Source organism: Triticum aestivum, chromosome 2D (assembly GCF_018294505.1).
Source record: "Triticum aestivum cultivar Chinese Spring chromosome 2D, IWGSC CS RefSeq v2.1, whole genome shotgun sequence".
NCBI lineage: Eukaryota > Viridiplantae > Streptophyta > Magnoliopsida > Poales > Poaceae > Triticum > Triticum aestivum.
Window position 1 is genome coordinate 554,913,359 of NC_057799.1, and position 18,658 is coordinate 554,932,016.

General features: G+C 52.6%; 1 protein-coding gene across 2 annotated transcripts; it reads left to right on the plus strand.

Annotated features, from left to right (window-relative positions):
- Window positions 1-480: 480 nt before the first annotated feature.
- Window positions 481-2,813, plus strand: LOC123049941 (beta-1,2-xylosyltransferase XYXT1-like). Of its 2 annotated transcripts, none has more exons than XM_044472794.1 (5): window positions 481-726; window positions 810-866; window positions 959-1,018; window positions 1,113-1,172; window positions 1,488-2,813. In XM_044472794.1, the coding sequence occupies exons 1-5, from the start codon at window positions 597-599 to the stop codon at window positions 2,648-2,650; spliced, it is 1,470 nt and encodes a 489-aa protein (XP_044328729.1). In that variant the 5' UTR covers window positions 481-596; the 3' UTR covers window positions 2,651-2,813. The 2 variants fall into 2 exon arrangements, with proteins under 2 accessions (XP_044328729.1, XP_044328730.1); XM_044472795.1 differs by having other exon boundaries at window positions 962-1,018.
- The last annotated feature ends 15,845 nt before the right edge of the window (window positions 2,814-18,658 follow it).

Consider the following 18,658-nt stretch of genomic DNA (forward strand, 5'->3'; position numbering starts at 1 on the left):
GCTTTTTATTTAAGATTGGAATACACTGAGGCGGCTAACGGTAGTTTGAAATTCTGCTCTGAAAGATCTCAGATTTGCCCTGACCAACCATAAGAAAGTTTTATTTACCGAGGAAAAAGATTCTGATAAACTCTGGTGGGCGGGTTTGAGCATCAATCTGCCCGAGGAGGAAGCAGAAAATTTCCAAAAACATTTGCACTTGAACATCAATCTGCCCGAGGAGGAAGACGAAGGATGAACGTGTTTGCACTGTACCGAAAATGATAAATCCTGTTGAAGTCCACGTTACGTTGCCGCGACCTCGCAATATACATGTGGGTCATTCCCAATCGGCACCAATCTCTAGGAAGAAAAATGGAATCGCAATGAATGACACCCTCCGATGTGCCCACTATTTTATTTCCAAATTTGTACCCAGTGAGAACCGGGCAGTAAGTTCGAGTACAAGTCAACAACCATTTGCACACCCAGCCTACGAGAATAGCCTCGAGCGCAGCATAGGCTAATGCAAAACACTACACTCCACGAACACCACTTCAGAAGCAAGAAAGCCTGCAGCTACAGAGCGCAGAGAGCAGCGGCGGCCGGAGGCTGCGATGCGCGGCGGCGAGGGGAAGCCCGGGAGGAGCCCCAAGAGGCAGCTCAACGCCGGCTACGTCGTCGGCGGCCTCCTCATGCTCCTCACCTATCTCGTCGCTCAGCATTTCGCGGTCAGCTCCCCCAATGGTAAGCAATGAATCCTCCGCTTAACCTCACCAGTAATCACCATGCATGGGTCCCTGAAATCTTCTTGCTTATATTGATTGCAGTTGTCATCACGGAAGAACCACGGATCGTGGATGAAGTCAAATCTCCAGGCGAAACAGGTGAATTGATACAGTTCATGGTTACATCTCATAAAACTTCAGAAGTCAGTAAGCCCCTCGTCTGAACTTCTTGCTGCTTGCTTAATCTGCAGCAGTTGTCAGTAGGGAAGTACCCCAGATCGTGGATAATATCAAAGCTCCCGGCGAAACAGGTGAATTGCTATTATATCTTGAAGCCCCAGTCAGAATTCAGTAAAACCATGGTCTAAAGTCTAAACTTCTTGTTGTTACTTCCTTAATTTGCAGCAGTTGTCAGTGCCGAAGTACCACAGATCGTGGATAATATCAAAGCTCCCGGCGAAACAGGTGAACACCCGTGTTTATTTTGATCGTACGTTTATTTGGTTGCTTATTTGTTTCAGATTCAGAATCCAACGTCATCGTAAATAAAAAGTTAAAAAGACAATGAGAATGCATTACCGGGTCGAAGTCAACATGTGGGGAAGAGTGAACCCTGTCTCCGATGTCACTTGATAGTATTATACACCATTTGATTCATCTGATCTTGATCATGGCCAAGTAATCTGCAAAAATTTAGGTGTCTGGTGATAAAATATTTGAGGCAGATTTGCTAGTTTTTGCTAACCATGGTGAAACTTTCCATTTCCTGGCGTGCGACAGAGAATGGCAAGGTGGTGTGTAACATGGAGGGCCGCTCCGACACCTGCGAAGTCGACGGCGACGTGCGCACCAACGGCACAGCCCTGTCGGTGACCCTCGTCCCCGCGGCGAGCTGGCCGGAGCGCCACGAGTGGATGATCAACCCGTACTCGCGCAGGTTCGCCAGCCTCCGGAAGGTCACCGTGACGCAGCTGCAGGACCGGGCCGCCGCCCCGCCGTGCACGGTGACCCACGACATGCCGGCCGTCCTGTTCGGGATCGGCGGGTACGCGGCCAACTACTGGCACGCCTACGCCGACATCCTGGTGCCGCTGTTCGTGGCGTCGCGGCGGTACCACGGCGAGGTCACGTTCCTGGTCAGCAACATCCAGTTCAGGCCGCGGTGGCTGGTCAAGTACAGGGCCTTCCTGCAGGGGCTGTCCAAGTACGACCTCGTGGACATGGACGGCGACGCGCAGGTGCGGTGCTTCCCGCGCGTCACGGTGGGGCTCCGGCTCGACAAGGAGCTGAGCATCGTCCCCGAGCTGGTGCCGGGGGGCCGCCTCTCCATGGCCGACTTCACCGGGTTCCTGCGCGAGGCCTACGCGCTCCCACGCGGCGCGGCGGCCAGCCTGGCCCGGGAGCCGGAGAAGAAGCCGCGGCTGCTGCTGATCCACCGGGGCCACTACCGCCGCATCCTGAACGAGCCGGAGGTGGCGCGAGCGGCGGAGGAGGCGGGGTTCGAGGCGGTGGTGACGGAGCTGCGGGGCGGGGGCGACACGCCGGAGGGGGAGGTGGAGCAGGCGCGGGTGGTGAACTCGTTCGACGTGGTGCTGGGCCTGCACGGCGCGGGGCTGACGAACGCCATGTTCCTGCCGCCCGGCGGCGTGCTGATCCAGGTGGTGCCGTACGGGAACATGGAGGACATCGCGAGGGCGGAGTTCAGCGAGCCCGCCACGGACATGGGGCTCAGGTACCTGGACTACAGCGTGGGCGCGGAGGAGAGCTCGCTGATGGAGACGCTGGGGCCGGAGCACCCGGCGGTCAAGGACCCCGCCTCCGTCCACCGCAGCGGCTGGGACAAGGTGTTCGAGCTCTACCTCGCCAAGCAGAACGTCCGCATCAACGTCACCCGCTTCGCGCCGACGCTGGCGCAGGCGCTCGATCACCTACGCCGGCAGTAGCTAGGGGCAGAGGACGCCGAGACGAGTAGCGCCATTGGCATTTGCATATAGCACAATTAACATTTCTGTCATTCGGTGGTAAAGCGTTGCGCTTGTACAACAAGTAGTGCACATTCGTGTTCAGCTTTAAAAAATTTATTACAGTTTTGCTAAGTGACTTCGTTATGTCTCAGTCGAGTCTATATTCTTTTGATCTTGTACGAAGATTCGTATAAAAAAAATCCTTTTCTGTTTTTGTTTTTCTTCTTATATACTATATCACTTGTGGTTAAAGTCTCAATCGACTGAGACCTAAACACACCCTAGTGTCGATGGAGCATAGAGTTGCTTTTTCTTTTTGTCTATTGATTTTCTGGCGGCATGGCGAGGTGGTGATGCAATGTCACTTTAGAAATAATTCTCTCCGGCCTCTCTCTACTTCGATGGTGTCTGTTTCAACAGTGACGAAGGGCCTGTGAGGAAGTTCTTGGCAGATCTATTGGCTCTAGTCGGTTCTTGATAGTTAGTGCGTCAATTGAGGGTAGTTGACTGGCTCTTGGTACAACGATTTTGGCTCTTTCTTTCTATTTGTTATGTGGATCGGCGATGAATGATTACAAGTCTGCGCTGCGTCGGGTGATGCTCCAACTGATGTTTCTCCGATGGTTTCTAGATCTCGTTGTTGGTGGCAAGTGGCTTTTATGGTCTCCAAAGCCTTATATGTTAAAGGTGCCTACAGGTGTTTATTGTCGGTTCAATGTTTCTTTTAAGCTGCGGATGGTGTACAATTGAAGGAAGAAAACAACCAATATGATATTTGATACAATTTTATTAGTTTATTAATTATTTTTCTTAGATGTTTTTTACTCCAATACAATTGAAGGAGTAACAACAATACTGTTCCCAGAGAGCATTAATGGTGCTGAAATGCCGTCAATCGAGTGAGACTGGAAGAGCACCCATGGAACCCCCTCAAAAATTGCAAAAAATAATGCATATGTTCTTAACACTATCTGTGTAACAAGTTAATGCTATTTTAAAACTATTTATTGAGAATATAATGATGTTTAGATCAAATTATACTAGTGTAAATTTTCACAAATTTTGAACTGTGGCACAACCAGCGTTGAAATTCTTGGTCCGCCACTATTGGTACTAGCCTACTCGATATGTTCCTTGCTTGGACCATCTGCCGGTCTAGGTATGTGCACGTATGTACGTAACCTAGGGTGTAGGTACGTAACGTCCATGTCTACTCACTAACGGGTGCATGTAACTCTCGCCTATAGCTAGACCAAACGTGTAATTGCGAAGCGCCTCCAAAAATTGACCAGGCCCATGAGCACGTAAGCATCTGTCACACACTACACGCCTAAGCACATATCCCTAAAAAATATATATGCATAAGCACGTACACAAGGTATTGTTTTATTTATTTTTCACTTTTGTTTTCTTTTCTTTTCTGAAATCTATGACAAATAGTTTAGGAAACTTTTAGAAGAATGTTCATATGTTATCTAAAAAGTGGTTTCAACAAAATTCCTATTGTATGTTTAAAAAATGTTTGTCTGATTAAAAAAGTTTATCATGTATTAAAAAGATGTTCATGTATTTATTTAATAACGACAATCATGTATTAAAAAAGTCTAGAAGATTAATATTAATGGCAATCGTGTATTAAAAAGGTGTTCGTGGATCATGCAGTTGGGTCGGATTGGGAGTACGGTGATTAATATTAATGTCGAGGTGGGACCATATTTTAGGTCCTCTAGGGGCGTGCAAGAAGGGGATCCTATTTCCCCTCTCCTCTTCAACCTCGCCATTGACGGCTTGCCGGGTATCTTGGACAAGGCTAGGATGGCCGGTCACCTCTCGGGGGTAGTGGGAACTTAATCCCTGGAGGAGGGGTCGCTCACCTCCAATATGCGGATGATGTCATGATTATGGTGGAGGGGGCGGACCTTGACATTAAGTTCCTTCTCCTTTGTTTTGAGGTCATGTCGGGCCCTAAGATTGACTTGACAAAAGTGAGGTCATTGTGTTAGGGTACTTTGCGGCTGAGCAAACAACGAATTGCGGACAACTTGAATTGCAAGTTGGCTGCCTTCCCCACATCATATTTGGGGATGTTTTTGTGTGACTCGAGGGTTTTGATGGGTGAATTCGATCCACTTGTGGGGTGGGTCGCATCATGGGCGGAACCTTGGTGTGGACGGTTTACCCTCTCTAGCCTCCCCATGTATATGACGGGGATGTATATCCTACCAGAGGGTGTTCATAGATCGTTTAATAAGGATCTAGCCAGATTCTTCTGGCAGGTGGCGGACGGCCGCCCGAAATACCATATGGTCAAGTGGGCGAACATTTGTATTCCTGAGGATCATGGTGGATTAGGTATCATGGCCTCCCGCCGCATGAACATAGCCCTCATGCTATGGTGGGTCTGGCGGGTCATGCGAAGGGAGGGGGCCTGTGGTTGCAGCTTCTTCAGGGTAAAGTACCTAAGGGGCGAGCCCCTCCGCGCATGCTCATGCTCGGAAGGTTCCCAATTCTGGAAGTCAATCCAATGGATCAAGCAGGATATTCGCCTCGGGTTCTCCTTCTCTATCGAAAATGGAAAATGAACCCTATTCCGACTTGATCCATGGGTTGGTGGCGTGCCACTTCGGGTGGGCTTCCCTAGCATTGTTTTCTACTTGCGTTGATCCATTGCTCCCGGTCTTCGCGGCCGCCCAGAATGGGCGTTTAAACATCTTGTTTTGACGCACTTTTCGGCAGACGAAATCTGTAGACTGGGCTAGATTGCGAGCAACCCTCCCACTAGTGCTACCGGATTATCCGGACACCATTTCCTGTAGTATTTCACCTTGGGGCATATTCTCTGTTAGCTCGGCATACCAGGCGCTATCTCATATTCCCATCATTTCATGGATCGCACCTCTACGGAAGGCCCTCTTGCCCCTGAAGATCTTTGTGTGGCAAGTGTTATGAGACCACCTACCCTCTGGGATGGAGCCGCTTAACGGGACAGGCCGGTTAATGGCTTGTGCCCCCTTTGTGATGTCCAGGAGACCGGGTCCCACATTTTATTCTCTTGCACTATCGGGCATGCCCTCTGGAGTTTCGCCCGCGAGGCGCTGGGGCCTAATGTGGACTCCCTGGACCTTGCAAATTCCTAGAAGCCGGGGCTAACCAGACCTGGCGGCAACGCTGCCTATTCTGGCTTATATTTGTGGCAATGTCATGGACATTGTGGACGGCGCGTAATAAAATGGTGATTGAGAGGGTCATTCCGTGGCAGGCCTCTGACTCGTTCTTCAAATTTCCTGCTTTCCTGCAGCACTAGCACCCGCTAGCTAGACAACGGGACCGTGATCGTCTTGGGCCCATGCTGCACGCGCTTATGGCTACCGTGCGCCGTCTCTCCTCTTCATAGTGTTGTTGTGCCTACTGCCACTAGGTGGCCTTTTCCCCTTGTGATTATGTTGTTGCCCTAGCGTATATTAAATGATTGTTCATCTCAATATGGTTGTATGGATGTTTGCTTTATTTATAAAGTGGGGCAAAAGCCTATTTGAAGAGAGAATGTATTGAAAAAAGTTCAAGGTATACCTAAAAATACTCATTGTGTTTTGAAAAATAATCACATGTTTGAAAATGTTCACAACATTTAGAGAACAAAATATTCACAAGTTTAGCAAGTCTTCATGAAAATACCAAAAAGATATATTCATGTAATTTGCAAAAAAAAAGTATATTTGAAAAATGTTTGCGTGTTGGAAAATATGTTTCATGGCATTTTTAAAATTGTTCATGGAATTTAATTAAAATGTTCTATCACTTAACAAAATGTTTACAAGTCTTTTAAAAGTGTCCATGTCATTTTAATAATTTTTTCAAACATGTATTTAAAAATATGAAGAAAAACAAACAGAAAAATGGAAAAACCTAAAGCAAAATGATAAAGAAAACACAGAAGAAACAAAAACAAAAGAGCGTGAAAGCTTTGAGAACTGGTCATTATCGATCCATAGAAGCTTTTGAAAATAACTGCGAGGAAACCACATAAGAATGCACGTTACTGGGGCAAGACACTAACGAAAGCCCCAAAGACCAGACGAAGATACATCTTCGGAATAAGCGAGATATAGCTTTTGCACCCGCTCACAGCAGCAAGCGCGCTGGAGCTATATGTCGCTTACTGCAATCAGAAAGAAGGGGTCACCTCTGGCGCCCACACGTTTTGCTCTCAGTTGGTATGTTCACTGCATTTTCTTCAGTTTTCTTTGGGTCTGTTGTTTTTTCCTCGGTTTCTTCTTTTTGATTTTGTTTTCATTTGTTTCTTTGTTTCTTCCTCGGCTTTCTTTGTTTTTTTTTGCATTCTTCTGTTTTATTGTTTTTTCTTCTTTGTATTCAACACATGTCTACATTTTTCGTATGTGTTGTACATTTTGCTTACGTAGCAGGGACATTTTTTTACTTATTTATCATTTATAAAATACATGATTAAATATTTTGCAAAATATATATTTTCATGTCTACTTTTGTCATACACATTGTACTTTTTTTATTATACATCTAAAATATTTTTATATAGATTTAACATTTTTATATAAGTTTAATATTTAAAATACATGATTTAATATTTTCTTATGTAATTGTTTTGAACACTCTTTCGAATAGGTATTAAACATTTTTTTCAAATATACGTTGAAATTGTTTTGTTGTATGACTCACAAAATATTTTTTGAGCTATGTGAACATTTTTTTACATAGGGTAAACATTTTCTTAAAAATGTCACAAACATTTTGTATGTAACAGGTGAATATGTTTTTCTTCCAGATGTAACATAAATTTTATTTGAAATTTACGAAGCACTTTTTTGAAGTAAAAAATATTTTTCTAAATTGGATAACATTTTTTTAAAATGTCAGGTACACATTTTTTAAATGTTTATACATTTTCTTTGAGTGGTAGATACATTTTCTAAAAGTGGGGCGGACATTTTCTATGCACTGCATTTATGTTTTTCTGCATTTACTAACTTGTATTCATGATATATGTATGTTGTTTTTTCAAAATATAAACAAAAGATAAAATCACACATGATGTCAGCATTATGTCAGGTTGAACATGCTAGTCCGCAAGTTTTGGTGGGGGAGCAGAGATGGCAAGCGAAAGGCAAACTGGATATGCTGGAAGGATATGACACAACCTAAAGATATGGGAGGACTAGGGTTCAAGGATTTCGAGCTTCTTAACTTAGCCTTGCTGGCTAGGCAGGCGAAGTGAATCCTACATAATCCAGACTCTTTGAGCTCCCGCATCTTGAAAGGAATTTACTTCCCGAATACAACTATACTGGAGGCCAACATTGGTAGCCACCCGAGCCAAATATGGAGGGCAATAGTGGAAGGAAGAGATATATTGAAACAAGGCTTGATTAAAAGGATTGGCAATGGTGCAAGCACTAACATCTTGAATGAGAATTGGATTCCAAGAGATGAATTCATGAGACCATATGGGAGCCGATCTGCAAACCCCCCAAAAAATGTTTCTGCATTAATAGATACCACGTCGGCGTGCTGGAATGTTCAACGGATCAGAGAAGTTCTTTTGCCCATATATATCCCTCATGTTCTCAGCATCCCGCTATGCACTATGAACCTTCCGGACTGTTGGTGCTGGAATTTTGAGAAGAATGGCGCCTTCTCAGTAAGGTCCGCATATAAGATGTTGGTAGCAACGAAGCAAAGAAGAGAAGCATGGCTCGAAGGGACAGCGGGAACTTCGAACATATTGCAAGAAAAGAGCTCATGGAAGTCAACATGGCATGTCAGTGTCCCGTGGAAATAAGGATGTTCCTCTGGCGACTTGCGAGGCACTCCTTACCCACTGAGGATGTTAGGGAGCACCAAAACATGGCTACTTCAAGTTCATGCAGACTGTGTGGCGCACATGATTCTTGGAGGCACTCTCTTCTGGACTGCTCCATGTCTAGATGTATATGGGCATTGGCAAACGAGGAGCTAGCGGACCAGCTGAGGGAATCAAGAAAGCCGAGCGCTAAACAGTGGTTGTTCTCATTGATACGCTCGTTATCGCATGAAGCTTTTGTGAAATTGGCAGTAACACTTTGGGCGATGTGGATGGCGAGGAGAAAGGCAACCCACGAGGGCATTTTCTAGAGCCCCCATGCGACCCACGCTTTCATCAATCGTTATCTAGTGGAGCTGGAAATAGTCAAGGAGCAGCAGCAAGGAACGTCGAGAACAACAGTGAAGGAAATATGCCCTAGAGGCAATAATAAAGTTGTTATTTATATTTCCTTCTATCATGATAAATGTTTATTATTCATGCTAGATGTCGGAGTAAATGGCCACGGGTAGCCTAACCGACTCCCCCTGGCTCTTTGAAAAATTATCAGGCCGATTGGGCCTTCAAGCATCCAAAACACAGGGCCGCCTTCCCCTGGTCGGCTATCTCACAGGCCGACTATCGGAAGGCGACCCGACCTCAAAAACCTTCCCGAAGATAACCATAAGATGGCCGACTCCCAGAAGCCGGCCATTAGTAGACCGACTCCCAGAGACCGGCCATAAGAAGACCGACTCCCAGAAGCCGGCCATAAGAAGACCGACTCCCGGAAGCCGGCCAAGACTGCACCCACCAGGGCTGCACCCACATAACGGTGATGAGACGGGGCGTGACCACAGTATAGCCTGCCACCTCCGAATCCCGGAGCATGCATGGCCACAGTGCGTCGTACGGGTCAGCCATCCCCCGTCCGGCGCGGCACTGTTGCCATGTTGACCGTGACGTCACCCACGACAGGCGCCAGTACGGCCCGCGGGCGGCGGGCCCCTTCAGCCAGAGAGACGCTCGAAGGCGGCCCGACCTCCCCTAGTCGGCCTGGGGCGTAGCCGGCTCCCAATAGCCGGCTACCTCCCTCCCTTGAAGTATGTGCATCATTAAGGAGACAAGACGAGGTGAGGCTACAGTGAGAGCCCGCCAGGCGGCGGCACTGTAGCCATGCTTACCTCGACAAAGCCCTCATCATCAAGGGCGAGGCAACAGTAACCAGCCGCCGACAAGACACCCAAGCGGTGGGGCCGGCCTGTCGACCAAGAGGCCGGCAGCCGGCGGGACCCACCAGTCGGCGGGCCCCAACGGCTGGCGGAGAAGCCGGCGAGCACAGACACTGACAGCTGGGGCCCGCACCCAGTCGGACTACCATTGTATCCCTGGGGGGTAGGCCTGTATAAACCCCCCAGGGCACCCATGCAAAGGGTTGATCTCTGAGATAGCTTTAGACACCACGTAGAGGGAAGAGGAGAGCTAGCCTTGCCTTTCTTCCTCCTCTAGCCAAACAGCTCAAGGAGCACTTGTAGCTACTTGTGTTGATCTAGTGATCATGTGGAGACCCCGCAGAGCAAGACTAGGGGTGTTATCTCCACGGAGAGCCCCGAACCTGGGTGAGATTCGCCGGCGTGCATGTCTTCGCCTTATCCCGTTTCCAGGCACCGGCGATGTCTTACTGGCTCCCACAATGATAAGCCACCCGTTGGCATATGTCGCACCTACCACCCGATATTTGGCGCCCACCGTGGGGCCAGGTGCACCGTCGTCCGGAGACCTGTTCTAGACGGGAACCCTTTTCCTCCCCCGCGAGCGTAGCCAGCCCGCTACACCCGATGGCGCTTGCCCTGACGCGCTGCAAGGCGTCGACGACGCCTGCGCGGCGAGCTGCCTCGCCGATCTTCTTGGCGAGGCTCGCATCTCCGACGAGCCTGCGTCCGACGCGGGCACAGACTGCCCCGAGAGCCGCCTCGTCAGCCTCCTCGACCAGCTTCACGTCTCCAGCGAGCTTGCTGTGGACTTGGAGTCGGTCGGCTCCACCGACCCAATGCTTGTCGACTCCGACACGGCATCGCTTGACGCCTTCCCCACCAACGTGGTGATCATCGACGACCCTCTCCCTCGAGCCGACAGTGGCAGCAGTGCTGTCACTGAGGTGCTGGTCATTAGCCACGGCGCCGCCTCGGGCGAGAACGCCCACGACGCCCTACAAGCGGCGCTGCACGACTTGTCCGTCCCCATCCCGGCCGACGCCGACGCCGTGACTCTGGAGGCACGCCGCCTCGCCCTCATCGCGGAGGGCCAGAAGATAGCATCCATGAGACGCCTCACTAAGGCTCACCAGCGCGAAGTCGATCGCGCCGCCTTTGGTACGCCGCCTCCTGGCGGGCCGAGCCGAGCCGGCCTCGTCAAGAAGCGCGACGCGGCCATCGCCAGCATGCTGGGAGCAGACCGCCCAGTCTACGCCACGCCACTCGAGAACCCGCGAGCCGCTCAGGCGGCCGTAGACGAGCTGAACGGACTGGGGGCTGATGAGCTCCCCTACATGACTAGACGCATCCAGCAGCTGATCGACGCGGCTGCAGAACGGCATGAAGCCGGCTCCCGCGCTGAAAGTCCTCCCCCACACCGAGAGCACGGCGCGACATCCCGGACGCCGACTGCAAGCGGCGCCCGCGCAAGAAAAGACAAGGAGCCGTCTGCTAGCCACAGTCGGACTCGGGTCACCATTGAGCGCGACGCAGATGGCCGCCCCCGAGCGGTGGAACGACAAGGCAATCCGCCTCCCCCCGCCTCGTGGGGAGAGATATCCCACCCCACCGCCTGTCACGCATCCGACTCTCGGCGGCCGACTAGGCCACCGCGAAGGAGTCGGCGAGAATGATGCCCGCCACCGGATCGACCACCTAGCGCGATCCCTGGCGCTAGAAGAAGAAGATGATGTCGGCCCGCCTTGCTTTGGCCCCCGCATCCGCGACGAGCCCTTCCCCAAAGGGTTCTCACTCCCAAGAGACACACTAAAATACAACGGCTCCGTGAAGCCGGAAGATTGGTTGATCGACTACTCCACCGCAGTCAGCATAGCAAACGGCAACAGGCGCATTGCCGTGAAGTACGTCCCTCTCATGCTTCAAGGCACGGCACGCACCTGGCTGAACAACCTCAAGCCCTACAGCGTTAACAGCTGGCTAGACTTCACGGAAGTCTTCGTCTGCAACTTCACCAGCACATACAAGCGGTCTCCCAAGCCCCGTCAGCTCTCCTTGTGCGTCCAAGGGCCCAGCGAATCGACTCGCGACTACCTCACGCGTTGGGCCGAGCTCCGCAACTCCTGCGAGGGGGTGCACGAGGTTCAAGCCATAGAGTACTTCACCGCCGGGTGCCGAGAGGGCACCCTCCTCAAGCACCGACTCCTCTGCGACGAGCCGACTACCCTCGACGAGCTGCCGATCATAGCAAACAAGTACGCCACGGCCGACTCTTCGATGAAGACCGAGCTTCGAGTGGACGCCTCTGGAATGGTGCTCGCTCCGGCTCCTAAGACGCCGGCTGGTGACTCCAACCGACGCCCCTACCAGAACGACCACAAGCGCAAGGCCCCTATGCCGCCTTCCACCAGTCGGCAAGTGGCCACCGTCGAAGACGAACAGCCCGAAGGGCGGCCCGCACCCAAGAAGAAGGGCGGCAGGCCGGCTTGGCAGCCGGCTTTCTCCTACGAGCAAACTCTTGATGCCCCCTGCAAGTTCCACAGCGGCGCGAAGCCGTCCAACCACACAACCCGGAAGTGCCATTGGCTCACGCGGATCTCCAAGGGCGAGGGGCTGCTGCCGCCTCCACCTCCTGGCCCGCCGCCTCCAGCCCCTCAGCAGCCGGCTGTTTGACCAGCAGTCAGAGCCATTCAAGATGAGTTCCCAGATGAGCACGCCGCCTACGTCGTCTTCACAAGCCAAATTGAAGAGAAGCGCAACCGGCGCCGACAACACCAAGAAGTCAACGCGGTCGCCTCCAGCAACCCCGAGTTCATGCATTGGTCTGAGAAGCCTATCAGCTGGAGCCGGGCCGATCACCCAGAGGTGATGCCGTCTCCCGGCTCTTATGCATTGGTGTTGGACGCCACCCTCGCGACAGAAAGGTGAGCTGCCCGTTTCTCCCGTGTGCTGATTGACGGTGGAAGCAGCATCAACATACTGTACCGCGACATCATGGAGAAGTTGAACATCAAGACGAAGCAACTCATGCCAAGCCGGACTGTGTTCCATGGCATCGTACCCAGCCTGTCGTGTTCCCCAATCGGCAAGATCAAGATGGATGTTCTCTTCGGAGACAAGGATCACTTTCGCCGAGAAGCGATCTGGTTTGAAGTAGTGGATCTAGAGAGCCCTTACCACGCATTGCTTGGCCGACCTGCCCTGGCCAAGTTCATGGCTGTGCCCCACTACGCCTACCTCAAGATGAAGATGCCGAGTTCAAAGGGGATCATCACCATAGCCGGAGATTACAAGAAATCCACCGAGTGTGCTGCAGCCAGTAGCCGGCTGGCCGAGTCCCTCGTGATTGCTGAAGAGAAGAAGATGCTGGACCGAGTCGTGGCCATGGCCGGCAAGCAGCCGGCCCTGTCCCCGAACCCCAAGGAATATGATGCTCAGGGCTCCTTCCAGCCGGCCAAGGAAACAAAGAAGATGCCTCTGGACCCGGAGAACCCGGAGAGGTTTGCTGTCATTGGTGCAAACCTGTACAGCAAATAGGAAGGCGAGCTCGTCGACTTCCTCCATGAGAATCGGGACATCTTTGCATGGTCCCCAAAGGACATACCTGGTGTTCCGAAGGATTTCGCCGAGCACAAGCTACACGTCCGAGCGGACGCAAAACCAGTCAAGCAACCTCTCCGCCGACTGTCGGAGGAGAAGAGAAGGATCATAGGAGAAGAGATAACCCGGCTCCTGGCAGCCGGCTTCATTATGGAGGTGTTTTTTCCAGAATGGTTTGCCAACCCGGTCCTGGTGTTGAAGAAAAACAACAAATGGCGTATGTGTATAGATTACACCAGCCTCAACAAAGCCTGCCCCAAAGATCTGTTTGCCTTACCACGAATCGATCAAGTGATAGACTCCACAGCCGGATGCGAGCTGTTGAGTTTCTTGGATGCTTACTCAGGCTACCACTAGATCAAGCTAGATCCAGCCGACCTCCTGAAGACCGCCTTCATCACACCATTCGGAGCTTTCTACTACCTGACTATGACATTCGGCTTGAGAAATGCCGGTGCCACTTTTTAGCGTTGCATGCAGAAATGCCTCCTCAAGCAACTCGGCCGAAATGCCCACGTCTATGTAGACGATATTGTGGTGAAGACGGAGGAGCGCGGCACCCTGCTGGAAGACCTCAGAGAAACATTTGCCAACTTGCGCCGATTTCAGATCAAGCTCAACCCTGAGAAATGCGTGTTCGGAGTACCAGCCGGCCAGCTTCTAGGCTTTTTGGTCTCCGAATGCGGCATCGAGTGCAACCCAGTGAAGATCAAGGCCATAGAGAGAATGGAGATTCCTACCAAGCTGCGAGACGTTTAGAAGTTTACCGGGTGCCTGGCCTCCCTAAACCGCTTTATCAGCCGGCTAGGGGAGAGGCTCTCCCCCTGTACCGACTCATGAAGAAGTCCACCCACTTTGAGTGGAACGACCAAGCAGACCAAGCTTTCCACGAGTTGAAGAAGATGCTGACCACACCGCCTGTCCTGGCAGCACCGACTGAGAAAGAGCCCATGCTCCTTTACATTGCTGCAACTAGCCGAGTGGTCAGACAGTTATCGTGGTCCAACACCCAGAAGAAGGCCGAGCTCAGTTAGTTCAGAGGCCGGTATATTCTTTGAGCGAAGTAATGTCCATCTCGAAGCAAAACTACCCGCATTACCAGAAGATGTGCTATGGACTGTACTTTGCCGCCAAGAAGCTGAAGCCCTACTTTCAAGAGCATCCCATCACGGTCATATGCAATGCCCCGCTTGCCGAGATCATAGGCAGCCGGGATGCATCCGGCCGGGCGGCTAAGTGGGCCATTGTGCTGGCTCCTTACACGATCTTCTACCAGCCCCGCACCGCCATCAAGTCCCAAGCATTGGCCGACTTCCTTGTCGACTGGGCCGAGACCCAGTACCTACCGCCGGCTCCCGACTCCACTCATTTGTGGATGCACTTCGATGGATCCAAGATGCGCACCGGCTTGGGAGCCGGCATCGTCCTCACCTCTCCCAAGGGCGACAAGCTTAGATACACATTGCAAATTCATTTTGCCGCCTCCAACAATGTGGCCGAGTACGAGGCGCTCATACACGGGCTCCGGCTAGCCAAAGAACTCGGCATACGCCGGATCCTGTGCTACGGCGACTCGGATTTGGTGGTCCAGCAGTCATCCGATGACTGGGACGCCAAGGACGCGAACATGGCGAGCTATCGATTCCTCGTCCAGCAAATCAGCGGATACTTTGAAGGATGCGAGTTCCTCCACGTGCCACGGGCCGACAACGGGCAAGCAGATGCGCTGGCACGGATTGGCTCCACCCGACAAGCTATACCAACCGGCGTCTCTCTCCAACGTCTCCTCAAACCGTTTGTCAAGCCGTCTCCAGAATCAGACTCCATCTTCGTACCGCCTGCCCCTGATGCAGTCGGATCCGACTTGGGGAACCCAGCAGGCGGCTCGGGGACTTCGACAGATGGCCCGGGGACTGTCGTAGTCGCACCCGGCTCGGGGACTGCAGCAGTCGGCCCGGGGACTGCAGCAGTCGGCCCGGGGACTGCAACGACACAACAGGCGGTGGCCGACTCCAACTCTTCACCACCCAACCCACCCACCCGGGTCACAGTAGCCGTACTGACAATAGAAGAAGTCACAGCTCCATCATGGGCCCAGCCCATCCTCAACTTCCTAGTAAACAGAGAGCTGCAGACTGATGAGATCTCGGCAAGACTAGTTCAAGGCCGAGCCGGAGCAAACGCAATAATAAACGGAGAACTTGTTAAGCGTAGCGTCACTGGAGTCTTCCAGCGCTGCGTCGAGCCAGAGAAGGGCATAGCAATCCTCAAGGATATCCACCAAGGCGAATGCAGCCACCACGCGGCCTCAAGATCACTTGTCGCCAAAGCTTTCCGCCATGGTTTCTTCTGGCCGACTGCTTTGGAAGACGCCAAGGAATTAGTCAAATGCTGCAAAGGGTGCCAAGTCTTCAGCTCCAAGCAACACCTGCCGGCTTCTGCACTCAAGACCATCCCCCTCACCTGGCCCTTTGCCGTCTGGGGGCTGGACATGGTGGGCCCATTCAAGACGGCCCGCGGCGGCATGACACATCTGCTTGTCGCCGTGGACAAATTCACCAAGTGGATTGAAGCGAAGCCAATCAAGAAGCTGAACGGGCCGACTGCCGTGACATTCATCGCAGATATCACCACTCGGTATGGTATACCACACAACATCATCACCGACAACGGCACGAATTTTGCCAAGGGAGCACTGGCATGTTTCTGTGCGACACAGGGCATCCGACTGGACTTAGCGTCCGTTGCCCACCCGCAGTCAAACGGCCAGGTCGAGCGAGCAAACGGCCTCATCCTCTCCGGCATCAAGCCCCGACTGGTCGTACCACTGGAGCATTCGGCCGGCTGCAGGCTCGATGAGCTGCCGGCTGTCCTCTGGAGTCTGCGTACTACCCCGAACAAGTCAACCGGCTTCACTCCTTTCTTCCTTGTATATGGTGCCGAGGCTGTCATCCCGACTGACATCGAGTTCGACTCGCCTCGGGTCACCATGTACACGGAGGCGGAGGCCAAGGAAGCGCGAGAAGACGGTGTCGACCTGCTGTAAGAGGGCCGGCTGTTAGCACTCAGCCGGTCCGCCATCTACCAGCAGGGTTTGCGTCGTTACCACAACCGGAAGGTCAAGCCAAGATCCTTCCAAGAAGGCGATCTTGTGCACCGGTTGATCCAGCGAACAGCCGGCCAGCACAAGCTCTCGGCCCCTTGGGAAGGCCCATTCGTCATCAGCAAGGCCCTAGGCAACGACTCCTACTACCTGATCAACGCACAGAAGCCAAAGGCATGCAAGAGGGATGATTCCGACAAGGAATCAGAACGACCATGGAACGCCAATCTCCTGAGAAGATTTTACAGTTAAAAGCAGTATGTATCACGCTATCTTTTGTATTAAGTACAAGACAACGGGCCCCCCAAGGCGCACTCGGGGACTACCCTCTTTTATCTATGAATGACGAGTGTCATACCTATGAATGTACTATTACATTTGATTTTCTATCTGGCATCGGGTTCGACTAGTCGGCCCGGGGACTGGCCACCTTGAGTTATATTAAAGTTCTACCTGAAGTCAGACAAGTAGTGTGCCGGCACCCGAGCCCTATCTTATTGAAAGTCGCAGCTCGAAGAACCGACTGTCCGACTGGCAAGAGCCAAAGGCAGGAAAGGATGCCCACATGAAAAACGGCTAAGGACTAACGAACCTATATAACACAAGCCGGCCTCCCGCCACACCTACCGGCTGTCAGAACAGCCGGCTGGCCGGCTTCCCATTCACTTCGCTACAATCCAAGAAAGCTAGAGTACTTGCCCTCCCAACCGGCCAAGCACTTCTCCAGCCACAGACTGCAGAGCAGCTGTCCGGCTGGGAAGGCGGCGACCAAGGGAGGGCGGCAAAGGAAACAACCAAAGGATGAAAAGCAAGAACAATGGGAAGCCAGGCACATGCATGATTATATTTACACGAAAGGCCTTCAACAGGCCGGCAGTCAACATAATTTGAATACACCCCAAGTGGGTGGAACTGCGCAAACTTAACAAAATATTGTTCGAAGAGCAATAAACAAGAAAGCAAAGGCGGCGGATCAGACTAAGGGCGCAACAGGCGAGCCGGGCTGGTCGGTGGAGACGGGAGTGCCAGCTGGAGGAGTGGCCGGCTGGCGAGTCTCGGCTTGATCATCGCCGGCTGCAGGCGGCGCGCTCACACGCGCCTCGTTGCTGGAAGCACGATCAAGTTGAGGCTGGCCAGTTGCTCCACCGTCTGGCACGGCGTCTTCACCATCCTCTCCCTCCTCCTCTTCGCCCTCATCGCTGGAGTCGATCTCCTCCTCCGAGTCCTCACCATCCGCCGGGTTCAGCCCGAACCACTCCTCCGGCTGAGCAATGTCGTTATCATCCACCTCAGGAGCAAAGGCGCTGGTGTCGGTGTAGTCGACAATTGCCGAGGGGCGCTGGATGATAGCCGGCCGCACCGCCTCTAGCTCCTCGTCTGCCTCCTGCCTCCAGGTGGCCAGCTGGTCCAAGCTCAACTCGGGATATCAGGCTTTGACAAACTCTAGCGCCCGGCTGGCGCCTGACTGAGTTGCAGAAGCCTTCCAGGCCTCAAAGCGGCCAACCGCTACCTCCAGCCAGTCGGCAGTCCGACTGGGGGTACGGGGAATCGCCTCGCTGGGCCAGAGGGCGGCCAGCACTTGCGCCCCAACGCGCTGAAGACGGCGGAGCATGCGGTGAGCCGGCTGGAGGCGGGCTTGGATCGCCAGAAGCTGCTCCTCAAGCGACCGACGAGCATTCGGCGCGATCTCCACGCCGGCTTGCCTTCATGCCTCACGGTGGGCCTCGACGACCTGGTTGGCGGCGGTAGAGTAACCAGGGAAGTACTCTGCACAAGAAAGAAAGAAAGAGAAAAAACACAAAGTTAGAGAATGGACTAAATGGCAAGCGGCAAGCAAGAAACGAAGAAGAAGAAGGCCTAGCATCAACCAAGTCTTCGATCTGGCCGTAGCCGCTGATCAGCGACTGCCTTGCCTCAGCCCAGCTCGCCGCCTCGGTCTCGTACTCGGCTTGGAGGGCAGCCTCGCTGTCCTGCACCGCCTTCAGGGCCGCCTTGTGGCTCTCCTCCTGGTCGGCCAGCCTCTTGACTAGGCGGTCACGCTCCTGAACCAAGGCGTCAAACTCGGCTTCCTTGGCGCGAAGGGCGGTCTGGGTCCCACCCAGCTGCTCCCTCAGGCTGGCATTGGCCTCTGCAGATACGACAAAGAAGAAGAAAAGCAATAAGAAAGAAGTCGTTAGGAAAGATCCGACCCGACTGCTCAGCAGTCGGCCCGAATCTCGGGGACTACACCCAGTGGGTGCGCTGACGCGCCCCCACGT